Source organism: Rhinopithecus roxellana, chromosome 19 (assembly GCF_007565055.1).
Source record: "Rhinopithecus roxellana isolate Shanxi Qingling chromosome 19, ASM756505v1, whole genome shotgun sequence".
Taxonomy (NCBI): Eukaryota; Metazoa; Chordata; class Mammalia; order Primates; family Cercopithecidae; genus Rhinopithecus; species Rhinopithecus roxellana.
Window position 1 is genome coordinate 15,057,213 of NC_044567.1, and position 17,680 is coordinate 15,074,892.

At 50.1% G+C, this 17,680-nt stretch overlaps 1 protein-coding gene across 4 annotated transcripts; it reads left to right on the top strand.

Annotated features, from left to right (window-relative positions):
- Window positions 1–1,596: 1,596 nt before the first annotated feature.
- GSDMA (gasdermin A) lies at window positions 1,597–16,522 on the top strand. Of its 4 annotated transcripts, none has more exons than XM_030923078.1 (12): window positions 1,597–1,729; window positions 4,495–4,713; window positions 5,070–5,247; window positions 9,565–9,730; window positions 10,573–10,669; window positions 11,159–11,206; window positions 11,614–11,640; window positions 12,868–12,900; window positions 13,334–13,488; window positions 14,036–14,150; window positions 15,067–15,140; window positions 15,949–16,522. In XM_030923078.1, the coding sequence occupies exons 2-12, from the start codon at window positions 4,500–4,502 to the stop codon at window positions 16,189–16,191; spliced, it is 1,350 nt and encodes a 449-aa protein (XP_030778938.1). In that variant the 5' UTR covers window positions 1,597–1,729; window positions 4,495–4,499; the 3' UTR covers window positions 16,192–16,522. The 4 variants fall into 4 exon arrangements, with proteins under 4 accessions (XP_030778938.1, XP_010373819.2, XP_030778939.1 ...); XM_010375517.2 differs by having other exon boundaries at window positions 12,868–12,888; XM_030923079.1 differs by lacking the exon at window positions 12,868–12,900.
- The last annotated feature ends 1,158 nt before the right edge of the window (window positions 16,523–17,680 follow it).

The following is a 17,680-nucleotide window of genomic DNA, read 5'->3' on the forward strand; positions in this document are numbered from 1 at the left end:
CCCCTCAAGGAAACCCTCAGTAAAGAAGGAATAGGCCTGGCCGGGCGCGGTGGCTCAAGCCTGTAATCCCAGCACTTTGGGAGGCCAAGACGGGCGGATCACGAGGTCAGGAGATCGAGACCATCCTGGCTAAAACGGTGAAACCCCGTCTCGACTAAAAATACAAAAAAACTAGCCAGGCGAGGTGGCGGGCGCCTGTAGTCCCAGCTACTCCAGAGGCTGAGGCAGGAGAATGGCGTAAACCCGGGAGGCGGAGCTTGCAGTGAGCTGAGATCCAGACACTGCACTCCAGCCCGGGCAACAGAGCAAGACTCCGTCTCAAAAAAAAAAAAAAAAGAAGCAATTGGCCTGGCACGGTGGCTTATCCTGTAATTCCAGCCCTTTGGGAGGCTGAGGTGGGCGGATCACAAGGTCAGGAGATCGAGACCCTCCTGGCCAACATGGTGAAACTCTGTCTCTACTAAAAATACAAAATTAGCCAGGCATGCTGGCACACACCTGTAATCCCAGCTACTCGGGAGGCTGAGGCAGAAAATTGCTTGAACCCGGGAGGTGGAGGTTGCAGTGAGCTGAGATCACGCCACTAACACTCCAGGCTGGAGGACAGAGCGAGATTCCTTCTAAAAAAAAAACACACACATGGGATTTACTCTTCACAGCGTTCAGGGTTGCGTTTCTTTTTCGATGAGTGGTACTGAGAAGAGCCTCAGGGTGGGAGCAGGCAGGCTCAGCTGTGTCAGGTTATACCTGCACACATGCATGGCCACGTAGCCCAACACTATACGGGCCTTGCTTGTAAGTCCCTTATTCTGTCCTCTAGCAATGTGACCACGTGGGCAAAATTTGGAATTTCTTTAAAATTCCTTCTAGGCAGAGATTTAAGCTAAGAGGAGGACGTGAGCGACCTCCGTGCGACATCTGAAAGCCCACGACAAGCCTCCTGGGCTTTTCCACAAATATCGCTGTGCCCCCGCCTACCGATATGCTTATGTGTGTATACAATATTCCATGAGGAGCAGAAACGCTGAACACTAAATAACAGAAACCCATTTGGTCTAACTCCATCTCTGCCTACTCAGACATCTGCTTCTAGCGGTAACAGAGATATGTCTATGTAGCTAAAACAAATGGAGTTAGGCAGCGATACATACAGGCTGACAAGCCCAGGATGGAGGGCAATGCTGCAGATGCTCTGCTCTCTGCTAGAATGTGTGGACATACAGGACTCCCTATTCCAGGACACCCGCAGACCCCCCATGAATCCAAGATGCTCCCCAATGACGGTGATGATGACAGAACAGAGATGCCATCCCTGGTCCACTCACACACATACACACACACACACACACTCCCACTGCCTCCCTCTGCACTCCTTCCAAAGCCACCTGCCTTCCTCTCCTCTCAATCCACAAGCCATCCTCCAGCTGCCACCTCTCTATCAGCCTTGGCTACCCCCACCCACGCTGGCACCTGCCTGGCAGCTCCCTATCCACCCCCTCAGCCCTCAGGAGGCCAGGGCACACGTGGAACAGGTTGATGCTGTTCTCCCGGAAGTAGAGCAGGAGGGGGGTGGGGTCACTAGGGCAGGCGGGGTCCCTGGAAGCCTCTGTCCCTGCATAAAGCAGGCTGTCCTGGCAAGGGACGGTCATCCTCTCAACCTACAGACCCAGCAAGCCCCAGGCCCTCACCCCAGACCCAGCTGCTGGACAGGACCGAGCCCCGCTCCCAGGTAAGAACTTGATGACAGCAGGGAAGGCAGGGGTGCTCTGGGGACACAGGGAGATGGGTGGACCAAGAAGGGCATGGAACTCCCCTGGAGTCCAGTGGGATAAGTATCCCGATAGGCCTTGGGGAGGGAAGGGAGAGGCAGGCCTGTGGGCATCTCACCAGTGAAGAGGAGGCTGCCGTTGCCCAAGCCCTTCCCAGGTGCACCCAGGTGGCACCAGGAGGTTGTCTGGCAGAACAGCCCTACACATCTGTGCCGTGCTTCCTGCCCCCCGCCGCTGTGAAGTGCCCGTGGTGGATGTGGGGTGCTTCCATGCCAGCTGCTGTGGCCTCTTCCACCCACGGGGATAACTGGGGTGTGCCGATTGGCCACCCAGCCAGAGCACCTGGACTCAAACTTCAAAGACAGAGACTTAAGATGCTGACCCTCAGGTCAGGCGTGGTGGCTCACGCCTGTAATCCCAGCACTTTGGGAGGGTGAGGTGGGCGGATCACCTGAGGTCAGGAGTTTAAGACCAGCCTGCAAAATGGCAAAACACTGTGTCTACTAAAAACACAAAAATCAGCTGGGCACAGTGGCAGGCATCTGTAATCCCAGCTACTTGGGAGGCTGAGGCAGGAGAATCACTTGAACCCAGGAGGTAGAGGTGGCAGTGAGCCAAGATTGTGCCATTGCACTCCAGCCTGGGCAACAAGAATGAAACTCCATGTCAAAAAGAAAAAAAAAAAAGATGTTGCCTCTCAGGTTCCCATGGGTCCCACATTATCCAGGGCCCTCTCACCCTAGCGCACACCAGCCTGGGCAACAAGAATGAAACTCCATGTCAAAAAGAAAAAAAAAAAAGATGTTGCCTCTCAGGTTCCCATGGGTCCCACATTATCCAGGGCCCTCTCACCCTAGCGCACATCTCTCAGGGCCACATTCATTGTTTTTTTCCACACACATTTGCCAAGCTCCAACTCTGTGCCAGGTGTGGTACTTGCCGCTGCAGAGGTGACTAAGACCCATTTCCTGCCCTCTGGGAAGTCACAGACGAGGAGCTGAGAGGGTCAGGTGAGCAGATCATAACAGGAAGGTACATCAGAAGAGCGCTTTGGAAACACAGATACAGTCACCAGCTGCCTGGAGGACTGAGGGAAGAGGTCCCAGGAGGTGACCTGAATTGAGTGTTAGAGGAGGACTAGGGAGTCTTCAGATCTCGAAGGGGTGTTGTAAGCAGAGGGGGCAAAGGTGAGGAGCATCAAAATGCCTGGATCCTGGCTGGGCACAGAGGCTCACACCTGTAATCCCAGCACTTTGGGACGTCAAGGAGGGCGGATCACCTGAGGTCAGGAGTTTGAGACCAGCCTGGCCAACATGGTGAAACCCTGTCTCCATTAAAAATACAAAAATTTGCCAGGTGTGGTGGCACACACCTGTAGTCCCAGCTACTCATGAGGCTGAGGCAGGAGAATCGCTTGAATCCGAGAGGTGGAGATTGCAGGGAGCCGAGATGGCACCACTGCACTCCACCCTGGGCAACAGAGTAAGACTCCATCTCAAAAAGAAAAAACAAAAGTCTAGATCCAGGCATCCCCCAGGGGCTGTGAGAGGGTAGTGGGTCTACTGATACCTGTGAGCTGGGAGGCACGCACAAGGGAAGAACAGGGTGCAGGGAAGTGTACCCCACACACAGAAAGGGCAACTGGGGCAGGTGAACAGCTTGACCACCCCGGCCCTTGGTGCCAGCAGCATCTCCTTCCCTCCCCTGGTGTCCTCGGACCCTGGCTATTGCTAGTCCCTAGTGTGAGAGAAAGCTTTACTTCCATTGCTAAATAAATGCTCTAGACCAGGCGCAGTGGCTCACACCTATAATCCCAGCACTTCGGGAGTCTGGGGTGGGAGGATTACTTGAGCCAGGAGTTTGAGACCAGCCTGGGAAACATAGTGAGACTCTGTCTCTACAAAAAGATTTAAAAATTAGCCAAGTGCATGACTGCAGTCCCAGCTACTCAGGAGGCTGAAGTGGGAGGATCAATCAAGCCTTGGCGGTCAAGGCTGCAGTGAGCCGTAATCACGTCACTGCACTCCAGCCTGGGCAACAGAGTAAGACCCTGTCTCGGAAGAAAAGAGAAGAAAGTGAAATGAGGCAAGGCGAGGCGAGGTGGAGGGAAGGAAGGAAGGGAAGGAAGGAAGGGAGGGAGGGAGGGAGGGAGGGAGGGAGGAGGGGAAGGAGAGGAGGGAAGGAAGGAAGGAGAGGAAGGAGAGGAAGGGAGGAAGGAAGGAAGGGAGAGGAAGGAAGAAAGGAAGGAAGGAGAGGAAGGAAGGGAGGGAGGAAGGGAGGGAGGGAGGGAGGAAGGAAGGAGAGGAAGGGAGGGAGGAAGGAAGGGAGGGAGGGAGGGAGGGAGGGAGGAAGGAAGGAAGGAAGGAAGGAAGGAAGGAAGGAAGGAAGGAAGGAAGGAAGGAAGAAAGAAAGGAAAGTCAGTCCAGTTGGGCTCAGTGGCAGTGAAGAAAATGAGTGTGGAGTGAAAAAAAGGAACTTGACAAAGAAAAGGGAGGTGAGGCTTTGCTGACCATCTGTGGGACTTTGGGGCAACTCTTTAACTAGGTTCCTCACCATAAAATGCAGACTCCATTGGTTCTTTCCAGCTGTGACATGAGACAATCCAGGCATCTCTAAGAGCTCTCCCTGCCCCAGAGTCGGGTGAACCCTCTCTGCAGGGGCCCAGCCCATATCCTGGGCTTCTCGGCAACCACCTTGACACTCTCCTGTCTCCCCATCTCCACAGAGACCATGACCATGTTTGAAAATGTCACCCGGGCCCTGGTCAGACAGCTAAACCCTCGAGGGGACCTGACACCTCTTGACAGCCTCATCGACTTCAAGCGCTTCCATCCCTTCTGCCTGGTGCTGAGGAAAAGGAAGAGCACACTCTTCTGGGGGGCCCGGTACGTCCGCACCGACTACACACTGCTGGATGTGCTTGAGCCGGGCAGCTCACCTTCAGGTCAGCCTTGAGCAGGGCTGGGAACTGAGGGATTCTGAGGGATGGGGGCTGGGCACCTGGCCTGCAAGGAGGACCTCAGAGCTCCCTCTGGCCAGAGGTGATTAGATGTCATCTAGCCCAAAGTCATCCTCAGGAGCTGAGGAGCCTGGGGGTCGGGTGATACCTCTCAGCTCAGCCTCTTTTCTTTATTTACTCATTTGTTTTGTAGAGACGGGGTCTTGCTTTGTTCCCCAGGCTGGTTTCAAACTTCTGGGCTCAAGCAATCCTTCCATCTTGGCCTCCCAAAATGCTGGGATTACAGATGTGAGTTACTGCGCCCAGCCAGCCCAGCCCCTTTCATCTTTTCCCTCCTGCAGATCCAACAGATGCTGGGAATTTTGGCTTTAAGAATATGCTGGACACCCGAGTGGAGGGAGATGTGGATGTACCAAAGACAGTGAAGGTGAAGGGAACAGCAGGGCTGTCGCAGAACAGCACTCTGGAGGTCCAGACACTCAGTGTGGCTCCTAAGGCCCTGGAGACCTTGCAGGAGAGGTGAGAGTGGGCAGGACCGAGGGTTGCCCGGGATGTGGGTGGGGCAGTGCATGGAAAGGGTGCTTAGGGCCTTAAGTAAAAAATACAAGTTGAAAGATAGGACCCTTGCACTGACCTTTGCCAATGTGGTCACCACAGGGGAGCTCTTGAAGGCAACCCTTCCGGCCTATGGCTGCATCCAGGCCATTTCCTAGTCACAACTCCCAGTGCTGCCACCGTCTCCAGGAGCACCTCCCCACTGTCACACATGCACAGGGAGGATGATGTCCACACCAGTTTGCTGTGTGATCTTGGAAAAGTCACTTCTCTTGGGACTTCAGTTTTCTTTTCTGCAAAATGACAGGATTGGATGATCATCTCTAAGGCTCCTTCTAACTCTGAAACTATGCAATACACTAGAAAAAGGAGGGATGGGTCTTAACTGCCCCCAGCTGAGGCCTGAGCACTGTGTTCTGCTCCCATAAATGAAGCCTCCTGCCTGACCCCAATACACACTCAGCATGCCCTCGGGAATGCTGCCCCACAGCACAAAGGGTGTGGCAGGTGCCACATTGATGCTGGGCTCCGTGGATGTTTGGCTTGACACGGGAACTGACTTTTAAGTAGTTAAGTAGTGGTTCAAAGAAGGGGAGGTAAGGACTGGGAAGGCCAGAAGGAAGGGCCAGGGTAGTCATCCAGCAAGCATGTATGTAGTAAAGCACTCTGCTGTGGGCTAGGGTGCGCCTAGAACATCTTTGTCCAAGAACCTTGCAGTCTAGGAAGGTGAACATTTTAAAAACCTGTGCAACAGTAATTATAATCAAAGCCAAGAACTGCTAAGTGCTGTAGGGATGGTTTGACTGAGTCTTGTGGCAGGTCAAAGGGACTTCTGGCTGGGAAAATAAGGGAAGATCTCACAGACATGGCAGCCTCTGTTCTGGGCCTTGAAAGATGAGTAGAAATTGGGCATGCAGGGCTGGGAGAAGGGTATGATGAAGGCACACAGGTAAGCAATCTCAAACCACCAGGCGCCAGGAACAGCCAGCATGGCAGGGGCAGCAGAGGTGTAAGTAGAATGAGCAGGAAATGCAGGTGAACCCAAACCATGGAAGAGGCAAGTGACAGCTCCAGGAGACTGAATTGTAGGCACCAGGAAGGTCCTGAAAATGCTCTGATGTGTCCCATGACTAATCCAGCCGAATGGAGGAAGTGTGTCAGATAGGGGAAGGAGAACAGGGATTTGAAGCAGTCAGACAAGGCAAGACAGTTTTCTTCTTGTTTTTGTTTGAAACGGTTTTTCGCTCTTGTTGCCTGAGCTGGAGTGCAGTGGTGCGCTCTTGGCTCACTACAACCTCGGCCTCCTGGGTTCAAGCGATTCTCCTGCCTCAGCCTCATGAGTAGGTGGGACTACAGGTGCCCGCCACTACACCCAGCTAATTTTTTTATGTTTTTATTATTTTTATTTTTTATTTTTTTTTATTTTTGAGACCGAGTCTCGCTCTGTCGCCCAGGCTGGAGTGCAGTGGCGCGATCTTAGCTCACTGCAACCTCCGCCTCCCGGGTTCGAGCGATTATCCTGCCTCAGCCTCCCAAGTAGGTGGCACTACAGGTGCCTGCCACCATGCTCGGCTAATTTTTTATATTTTTAGTAGAGATGGGATTTCACCATATTGGCCAGGCTGATCTCGAACCCCTGACCTTGTGATCCACCTGCCTTGGCCTCCCAAAGTTCTGGGATTATAGGTGTGAGCCACTGCGCCTGGCTAATTTTTGTATTTTTAGTAGATATGGGGTTTCACCATGTTAGTCAGGCTGGTCTCAAACTCCTGACCTCACGTGATCTGCCTGCCTTGGCCTCCCAAAGTGCTGGGATTACAGGTGTGAGCCACCGCATGCCCATCCTTTTTTATATTTTTTTTTTTTTTTGAGACGGAGTCTCTGTTGCACAGGCTGGAGTGCAGTGACCCGATACCCGGTCACTGCAACCCCAACCTCCCAGGTTCAAGTAATCATCCTGCCTCAGCCTCCCGTGTAGCTGGGATTGCAGGTGCACACCACCACACCCAGCTAATTTTCATATTTTTGGAAGAGATGGGGTTTCACCATGTTAGCCAGGCTGGTCTCGAACTCCTGACCTCAGGTGATCTGCCCACCTTGGCCTCCCAAAGTGCTGAGATTACAGGCATGAACCACTGCGCCCAGCCAAGACACTTCTTCTATCCTATGAGCGATGTAAACTGAGGACCCGAGCTCAGGGCAATAGGAGTGAAGAGGGAGGAATGGATGCACGGCCCATTGCCAAGGGTAATAGAATGGCCTGGGCTTGGTAACTGATTGCAGGATGAGGGAAACGGTTTTGTCAAAGGCGACTGTGAGATTTTACCCAGGTTGTGACATTATAGGACATTAAAGGTACCATTACAGGTGACAAACAGGAAGACAGAGGTTAGAGGTAGATTTGGAGATTGTGAGTTCCTTTTGGATGTTTTGAGTTTCTGGTTCTGCTGAGACATCAGCTGAGAATGTTTAACAGGTGGTTGGAAATAAGGGCCTGGAGCTCAGGAGAGAGGTCAAAGTGAAGATATACACAAGGTAATCAGCAATATAAAGATTACAACTGTAGGAGCCAGGGGAGGAGTCTCACTCCTGTAAGCCCAGCACTTTGGGAAGCCAAGACAGGATTGCTTGAGCCCAGGAGTTCAAACCAGCCTGGGCAAGATAGTGAACCCCCATCTCTACAAAAAATGCAAATATTAGCAGGGCACGGTGGTGCACCTAGAGTCCCAGTTACTCAGGAGGCTGAGGCAAGAGGATCGCTTAAGCCCAAGAGCTCAAGTCTGCAGTGAGTTATGATCGAGCCACTGCACTTTAGCCTGGGCAACAGAGTAAGACCTTAAAAAAAAAGAAAAAGAAAAAACTGTAGGAGTGAGTTGGGTGGGGGGAGCTTTTGGAGGGAGTTGAGAAAACAGGACTGAGAACAGAATCTTACAGAACATAAAATGTTAGAGAACCAAAGAAACTGGAAAATGAGGTGCAGACAGAATGGATAAGATTTAGAAACTAGAAGCACGGAGTTGAGCCAGGGTGGTACAGTGTGACTGGAAGCCAAGAGAAGCCAGCGTTGCACGGAGGGTTTCGACAGCAGGATCGAGTATTGCAGAGTTAGGCAAGGTCATTGGGACTGATAGGTAAGAGATCATTGTAATTTCAGCTGAGTAGTGGAAATAGAAGGCAAATTATAAAGAATTTAGGAGGGGCCGGGCGCGGTGGCTCAAGCCTGTAATCCCAGCACTTTGGGAGACCGAGACGGGCGGATCACGAGGTCAGGAGATTAAGACCATCCTGGCTAACACGGTTAAACCCCGTCTCTACTAAAAAATACAAAAAACTAGCCGGGCGAGGTGGCGGGCGCTTATAGTCCCAGCTACTCGGGAGGCTGAGGCAGGAGAATGGTGTGAACCCGGGAGGCGGAGCTTGCAGTGAGCTGAGATCCGGCCACTGCACTCCAGCCTGGGCGATAGAGCGAGACTCCATCTCAAAAAAAAAAAAAAAAAAAAAGAATTTAGGAGGACCAGGCACAGGGGCTCACATCTGTATTCTCAGCTATTTGGGAGGCTGAGGCAGGAGAATCGCTTGAACCCAGGAGGCAGAGGTTGCAGTGAGCCAAGATCACGCCACTGCACTCCAGCTCGGGTGACAGAGTGAGTAAGACTCCGTTTCAAAAAAAAAAAAGAATTTAGGAGTGGGCAGGAAGTGGACACTGGAGGTGAGCATATCTTTTGATATATTTGCCAATGAAATGAAGGAAAAAAATAGGGTAGTAATTTGAGGGAGTAGCATGATCAAAGCAAACAAATTTGTTAGGATTAGGGACACATTTATATATGGAATCAGACAGAAGGAGCAAGTGGAGAGGAGGAACTGGTGTCAACAGCAAGAGAGAGCATAAGACGTGGAAAGAAAGGATCCCAGAGAGATGAGTGGGGAGGAAAGGGGGGCGCATCTACCCCTGAACTGGAGGAAAAGGGAGTAAGAAGCACCTGAGAGGCCCTGTTACTGGCCAGGTGCTGACCCAGATAATTACCGAGTTTATCTCTGAGCAACCCAGGAGGTCAGCATCATTACATTCATTTCATAGATGAGGCAACTGAGACTCAGAGAAGCTGCCCTGCCGGTAAGCAAGAGATCTGGGTTTCAACCTCAGCCCTAGTCCAGAGTCCTTGCTCCTTCCCTGCCACCCACAATATCTAGCTCCTGGGAATGACAGAAGGAAACAGGAGGGTGTGGCACAGGGAGGAAGGAGCTCTGAATGGTTTCCTTATGTTTCTCCTGCCACAGGAGGCTGGCAGCAGATCACCCATTCCTGAAGGAGATGCAAGATCAAGGGGAGAACCTGTATGTGGTGATGGAGGTGGTGGAGACGGTGCGGGAGGTCACACTGGAGCGAGCCGGCAAGGCAGAGGCCTGCTTCTCCCTCCCCTTCTTCACCCCACTGGGGCTACAGGTTTGATTCAAACACACACACACACTCTCACACCCACACTCACACTCACACATACACATTTACATTCAGCCCCACCCTGGAGGCTTCATTAGCTTTGCTGGATCAGTGCCAACCCAGGATGCTGAAAAGGGCCACTCCTTCCACTAGCTCTTCAAGATCCAAACCCCAGACAGAGGCCCCCTCCCTGGTCAGTGGCACCCAGTGAGGGCAGATCCCTGCGCCAGATGCCACAGGGAACTACCGGGGAAGGGGAAAGTCACATTCATGGGTTTTCCCTCATGGTGCTCCCAATCCAAAGAGGAGACATCCTTACTCTCAGAAAGTCCTCAGGTTTATACAGGAGACACCGAGGTTAAAGCCCAGAGAACACAGGCTTGGAAAAGCCAATGGAAATAAGGAATGCTCTCCATACCTCTATCTATTGCATCTAAATATTCAAGGGATGATTTGGGATGTGGAGCCGGGAGTAGGGGTTAGTCATGGAAGGCGTCCTGAAAGAGGTAAGCATGGGACAGACGGCAAAGAGAAGGAAGGAGCCAGGGCTTGGATGGAAGCTCTAGGGTGATGTATAGGCAGGAGATGGAGCAGGTATGCCCGGTTCCCTTCATGCATCTGAACCAGGAAGACAGATACAGGTCACTGAAGGGAAAATCAGCAGAAATGAGTGCAAGGACTTTGAAGTCCTTCCTCAGAGTCCAGACCAGGGACACCACTGAAGGCTTCCAACTTCTTATCTCCCTGAAGGCTCTCAGCCCTGACCCTGCACCTCCCCCAACTCGCACTCCCAATATATCATACTTAAGATGTCCAGAGATTCACAAATTCTCATTGTCTAATTCTAGGGATCCATAAACCACAAGGAGGCTGTAACCATCCCCAAGGGCTGCGTCCTGGCCTTTCGAGTGAGACAGCTGATGGTCAAAGGCAAAGATGAGTGGGGTGAGCAGAGACCCGCATGTTCTCCCCACAGGATGAGAATTACCGGCACCAATACTGAGGCACCCTGGTCTCCTCTTGTGGCAATGTCAGAGCATGAGCAGGGAGGTGTATTGCACTGTGATCTGACTGCAACCATGGAGGCTGCTCTGGAGAGAAGGGTGAAGAGGCTCCTGGATTTTGAGCATCTTCCGGGTGCTGGGCACTGTGGTCATTGGGGGAGGGGGTACAAAGATGAACAAGAAGTCTGTGGCCAAAGGAGGAAACAGACAGAGACTGGAATGGAAGGTGGAAAGTGGTGTTCTCATAGTAAAGAATTTATCAAGGAAGAAAAGATTGCTTCCAGCAATGGAGGTTGAAGCAGGGAATTACATGAAGCGCTTGGGGTGCAAAGTCATAGCCCTTAGCAGAGCCCTTTGGCTTGAGACTGAAGAAGGGAATGTGGGGCAGCTGCTAAGTGCCCTCCTGCCCTGCCTCCCTTGCCCTTCACAGATATTCCACATATCTGCAATGATAACATGCAAACCTTCCCTCCTGGAGGTAAGTGAAACTGCTTACGGGTTTCCCACATCTTCCACCCCACCCCTGACATTATCTGCTAAAATCCTCCACCTTCTCCTAGCTTATACTATAATCCCCCAAGGAGCCTCTGCTTTTGTTTCCCAAGTCCCTAAGAATACCTAGCCTCAACTTTAGGAAAGACAGAGGCATATCCATACTGTCCCAGAGAGATACAGAAACCGACACACACAGACCGGAAGGCACAGTCAGAAGCAGAAGTAAGACTTGGAGACAGAGTGTGTTCCCGAATCATGGGGGTGGATGAGCTAGCATAATCTCCCTGTGTTTTTATAATGATCACTGATGAAACTGCCTTGAAGACTGTTTTAGATGAAAAGGCAAAAATGGGTTTTGTGCTGACAGATGTGCATTTTTTCTGTCTTCAGAAAAGTCAGGAGAGGAGAAGGTCATCCGTAAGTGTTTCCTTTCATTCGACTGAAACTTTCTTGACTCAGAATTTTAAAACTCCAGTCTTTTTCTTTCCTTCTCACAGGACTGACAGGGAAATGGCAGAGTGAGTCTCAGCAATTGTCCCCAAAACATGGTAGAAATTCCAATAGCTTGGGAAAAAGCAATGGAAAGGGGGAGTCTTTGGACAAGATGCCCAGGTGGTCTGATGCCTGAGACCTTTGTCCTCAAGAGCCTTAGTAGCAGCCAGGTACAGTGACTCACGCCTATAATCCCAGCACTTTGGGAGGCTGAGGCAGGAGGATCCCTTGAGCTCAGGAGTTCGAGACCAGTCTGGGCAACATAGTGAGACAGTGTCTCTTATTAAAAAAAAAAAATTTTTTTTTTTTTTGAGATGGAGTTTCACTCTTGTTGCCCAGGCTAGAGTGTAGTGGCGCAGTCTCAGCCCACTGCAACCTCCACCTCCCCGGTTCAAGTGATTCTCCTGCCTCAGCCTCCTGAGTAGCTGGGATTACAGACACCCGCCACCATGGCCTGCTAATTTTTTTATTTTTAGTAGAGACAGGGTTTCACTATGTTGGCCAGGCAGGTCTCGAACTCCTGACCTCAGGTGATCCACCCACCTCAGCCTCCCAAAGTGCTCAGATTATAGATGTGAGCCACGGCGCCTGGCCTTTTTTTTTTTTCCTTTTCTTGAGACAGAGTCTCATTCTGTTGCGCAGACTGGAGTGCAATGGTGAGATCTCAGCTCACTGCAACCTCCACCTCCGGGATTCAAGAAATTCTTGTGCTTCAGCCTCCCGAGTAGCTAGGATAACAGTCATGGGCCACCACGCTCGGCTAATTTTTAGTATTGATGGGGTTTCACCATGTTGGCCAGGCTGGTCTCAAACTCCTGACCTCAGGTGATCCTCCCTTCTTGGTCTCCCAAAGTGCTGGGATTACAGGTGTGAGCCACTGCGCCTGGCCTAACAAAAAAAAGAAAAAAAAAATAAAAAAATTTAAGAGTCTTAGTAGCTATAATCTGCTACACACACATCTGCAACTCGGCCGCCCAGCAACTGGGGCCAGAGCCACTGAGTCACAGTAACACCAGGAACAAGCTAGCTGGACTCTCCCCAGGAGACAGGCAGGATGTATTTCCTCATCTTCCTTAGTGTCTCATCCCCTGGGTATGGCTGCCATTCTGAAGGATTGCAATCTTATCTTTTTTTTTTTTTTTTTCCCCTCAGTTATCCAGGCATCTGATGTTGGTAAGGAACTTTGTGAGTTTCTCCCAAGACTTTGGCATGGAGGTAGCAGTAGGGTAGAGAGAGGAGAAGGCAAAGTCATTCTTCTTTGTCAACTAACTCATGAGAAGGGAAAACAGACCTTCTTTCTCCACTTTTTGCTGGAGTCTCAAAGAAAAGTCAATGATGTACTGATATGGGATGACGCCTGGGATCTCAGGAAGATTAACTGTTGGGTTAGATGACAACATGTTTCCTGGCCCACCTTCTCGCCCCAACCCTCAGGTTAGGGTTTTGGTGGGTAGTTCTGTCACCGCATTCCTTGGTAAAGAAAAATGGGGTCAGGCTCAAACTAGGGGGTAGAGCATGGGTATCTAAAGGGGCTGAGTGTAGGAGCTCTGCAGGGGGATGCTGATTAGAGGGGAAGGTGCCTGATGGAGGGCTGTGTGTCCCATTATTGTCCCCATAGGGGACGTACACAAAGGCTTCAGGACACTAAAAGAAGAAGTTCAGAGAGAGACCCAACAAGTGGAGAGGCTGAGCCAAGCGGGGCAAAGCTCCCTGCTCAGCTCCCTCAGCAAACTTCTAGGGAAGAAAAAGGAGCTTCAAGACCTTGAGCTCGCGGTGAGGACCTAGTGGAAGTGGGGAAGGGTGGGAGAAGGCATGTTTCGGTGAAGGTTTGGTGGGGGCGGGTATTGCAGCAGGTGGGGAGATCTGACTGGGGCAGGAGGTGGGTGGCCAGGGGAGTCCATCTTAGATACCTTCCCCAAGGCTGGCCACGTGCCACCAGGCTGCCAGGCCACTGCTCCTCCCTTTGTCCCTTGGAAAAGGGCAAACATTGGGTTCCCCCAAGGCACATCAGATGACGCCTGGGATCTCGGGAAGATTAACTGTTGGGTTAGATGACAACATGTATCCTGGCCCACCTTCTCGCCCCAACCCTCAGGCCAGAAGGGCCATCTGCTGGAGGGGCTGGAACCTTCCCTTTCCAGAGTCCAAAACTTAGGGACCAAGGAACCCAGGAGTCCAGTACTCTTCAGGACTTGAGGTCTCAAAAAAGAAATCAGGAAATGGGAGAGAGTTCCCGTGTGTCAAGGGGTCATTATGTGCTGGGCCTTGGGTTGGGCCCTTTCCTATGTTAGCTTCAATAGTCATCCACCTTTCCCCACAGCTTGAAGGGGCTCTAGACAAGGGACATGAAGTGACCCTGGAGGCACTCCCAAAAGATGTCCTGCTGTCAAAGGAGGCCGTGGGCGCCATCCTCTATTTCGTTGGAGCCCTAACAGGTAAGTGGGGAATAAGGTCTTCATTTATAGACCTTTTCAGTAATAGGAATGAATTGCTTGAATCAATTCCCAAATGGATGAATAAATGAATGAATGAATGACAAATTATACCATGGTTAAGTAGTTTATATGTACATTTTTATAAATTGGTTTCATGGTTGGGCACGGTGGCTCATGACTGTAATTCCAGCACTTTGGGAGGCCAAGGCGGATAGATCACCTGAGGTCAAGAGTTCAAGACCAGCCTGGCCAACATGGTGAAACCCCGCCTTTTCCAAAAATACAAAAATTAGCAGGGCATGGTGGCAGGTGCCTGTAATCCCAGTTACTCGGAAGGCTAAGGCAGGAGAATCGCTTGAACCCGGGAGGGGTAGGTTGCAGTGAGCTGAGATCACTCCATTGCACTCCAGCCTGGGCAACAGAACAAGACCCCATCAAAAAAAAAAAAAAAAATTTGGTTTCATTCCTAAGGATTCACTTGGTTACATTGGGTGATCTGAGAAGACAGCCTAGTCTTGCTAATAGAGGTTGAATAACCCTAGCTTTATCAGCAACATACTTAAAATTTCTGCATATAGCTAAGCTCATCACTTCTATCCTGATACCTGGTAGCTTTAACTTCAGGGAGTAACATTTTCTGATCTTGCCCCTAAAAGCTCTTCTTCCCTCCACATTTTCTAGTTTTCCACTTAGAAAAACTCTGTGGTCCTTCAGGTGTAAGCTAAAATGTTTGTTCCCTTAAGAAGCCTGCCCTCTGACTCCAAGACCAAAGTGAACCCCTCTGCTACGGCTCCCTTAACACCTGTGTTGTAATTACATCCAATGAATGAAGCTGAAATTCTGGAAGTGTGCTATTTGGAGTCTGTAGTCCCCTCTGCACCAGCAACACACATCTTTCTCTGCTTTTTTTCTTCAGAGCTAAGTGAAGTCCAACAGAAGCTGCTGGTGAAATCCATGGAGAAAAAGATCCTACCCGTGCAGCTAAAGCTGGTGAGGGAAAAACAGCAGATGCTGGGGAGGGTCTGGAAGTAGCTGCAGCCAGTGGAGATGCAGATTTTGCCTAAGGATGGAGCCATTCTGGAGGACCCCCTTCTTATCACAGGGGCTTATACCCAGTCCTCCTTTCTATTTCTCCTTTTTTTGTTATTTCACAAGAGGTAGAAGACTGAATTTCTGGGCAATGATCTGGGTTTATTAGCCTGATCTAGGGAGAAGAGACAGAAACTCTGGTCTTGTTTATTCCTAGCCAAATGTTGTAAGCAATTTTTTTTTTTTTTTTTTTGAGGCGGAGTTTTGCTCTTGTTGCCCAGCCTGAAGTGCAATGGTACAATCTCAGCTCACCACACCTCGGCTTCCTGGGTTCAAGCGATTCTCCTGCCTCAGCCTCCCGAGTAGCTGGGATTACAGGCGCCCGCCATCATGCCTTGCTAATATTGTATTTTTAGTAGAGACAAGGTTTCACCATGTTGGCCAGGCTCATCTCGAACTCCCAATCTCAGGTGATCCACCCGCCTCAGCCTCCCAAAGTGCTGGGATTACAGGCGTGAGCCACTGCGCCTGGCCTGTAAGCAAATTTTTTAATGTTTGAGTCTGTCTCAATTTATTCCTCTGTAAAATGGGGCTAAAAATCAACGTGCTGCCCACGTATAGGGCTGTTCAAAGACTCAGATGGGGTTGTAATGTAAGGTAAAGTAAGAAATTCTAGTAAGGGGAATGTAACCTTCTTGTGATTTTTGTGAGTTAGGAGAGGAGAAAGGTTTCCAGTTCTTTCTTTTCATGCTGTTTTGGTTTCCTCCAGGTGGAGAGCACGATGGAACAGAACTTCCTGCAGGATAAAGAGGGCGTTTTCCCCCTGCATCCTGAGCTGCTCTCCTCCCTTGGGGAGGAGGAGCTGACCCTCACAGAGGCCCTAGTTGGGCTGAGCGGCCTGGAAGTGCAGAGATCGGGCCCCCAATATATGTGGGACCCAGACACCCTCCCTCGCCTCTGTGCTCTTTATGCTGGCCTCTCTCTCCTTCAGCAGCTGACCAAGGCCTCCTAATTTGCCTTTTACATCTGCTTCATGACTCCCTAATGCCTTCCCAACCTCGTGGTGCTGTGTCCTTACCACCTAAGGGCATTTCAGAGCCATCAGCTGAAGACATCTGAAATCTCAGCTGGTGACCATGATAACCAATTTCCACCTGTCCAACCATGTATCACCCCCTACCCCTCCAGCTCCGCAACCCGCTAAGCCCATCTGCTGATGCTTAAATTTTCTTTTCTTTTCTTTTTTTTGAGATGGAGTCTCACTCTGTCACCCAGGCTGGAGTGCAGTGGCGTGATCTTGGCTCACTGCAACCTCCGCCTCCCGGGTTCAAGAAATTCTCATGCCTCAGCCTCTCGAGCAGCTGGAATTACAGGCATGTGCCATGACGCCCGGCTAATTTTTGTACTTTTAGTAGAGACAGGGTTTCACCATGTTGCCCAGGTTGGTCTCAAACTCCTGGCCTCAAGTGATCTGCCCGCCTCGGCCTCCCAAAGTGCTGGGATTACAGGCATAAGCCACTGTGCCCGGCCTATGCTTAAATGTTCTAGTAGTAGAAGCACTCAGACTTTTTTTTTTTAATTTCTTTTGTTTTTGTTTTTGTTTTTAGCACTCAGACTTTTAAAACTATGAGTCACTTCAGCAAAACTGAAAAAAAAAAGAAAAAAAAATTAATTAATTTCCTACCCTAATCCCTCCTACTTATACTTCCCCAAAAAACAAGCTTTACTGGAATTAATGGAAAATATTATGTCAATCTTAGGATGATATGTCTTTTGGTGTTTTTCTTTGAAGAATTTATCATACAGAAATTCTTAATTTGTGCCAGAAAAAGAAATTATTATCATACTGCATACAGATCATATGTACATGAATATGATGCTGTACTGTCCTCAGGCAAGCTGGAAAATGCTCAGAGCGTACAGAATGTGGAATCTAGATTCTTTTTTTTTTTCTGTTCAATTAGTTTTCTTTAATGGAGTCTAGATTCTCAAGTGAGAAGATATCAAAGCAGTTTGTCTTCAAAGAAGAACATTTGGGGGTCCCCTAGCTCTGGGTTGAGGGAAAGACCTAGAGATGTGTAGTAGACGCCCGAAACAAAAATAAAACAAATTTCAAATTTATTGAACAGAAAATGCAGATGGGCCTTTAAAAAAAAGTGGGGGAGCCAAGAATAAGACTAACCCAAAACTTTAAAAACTAAATTGTCATATTGTTTCACCTTTCTCTGTTCTGCCCTGAAATTTAGGGTTCTTATAGGAGGAAGTAGTGTGGGTAGGCTTGGCATATGGACCTACTACTAATATGGATATTAAAATCTCATCAAACTGCTGGGTTTATATTCTCCTCCTCTGCCTAAAAGCTGGGTTTAAACATCTTTCACCAACCTCTTTTAAAGCAGTCTTAGGACCAGACATAGTAGCTCACGCCTGTAATCCCAGCACTTTGGGAGGCTAATGCAGGCAGATCGCTTGAATCCAGGAGTTCAAGACCAGCCTGGGCA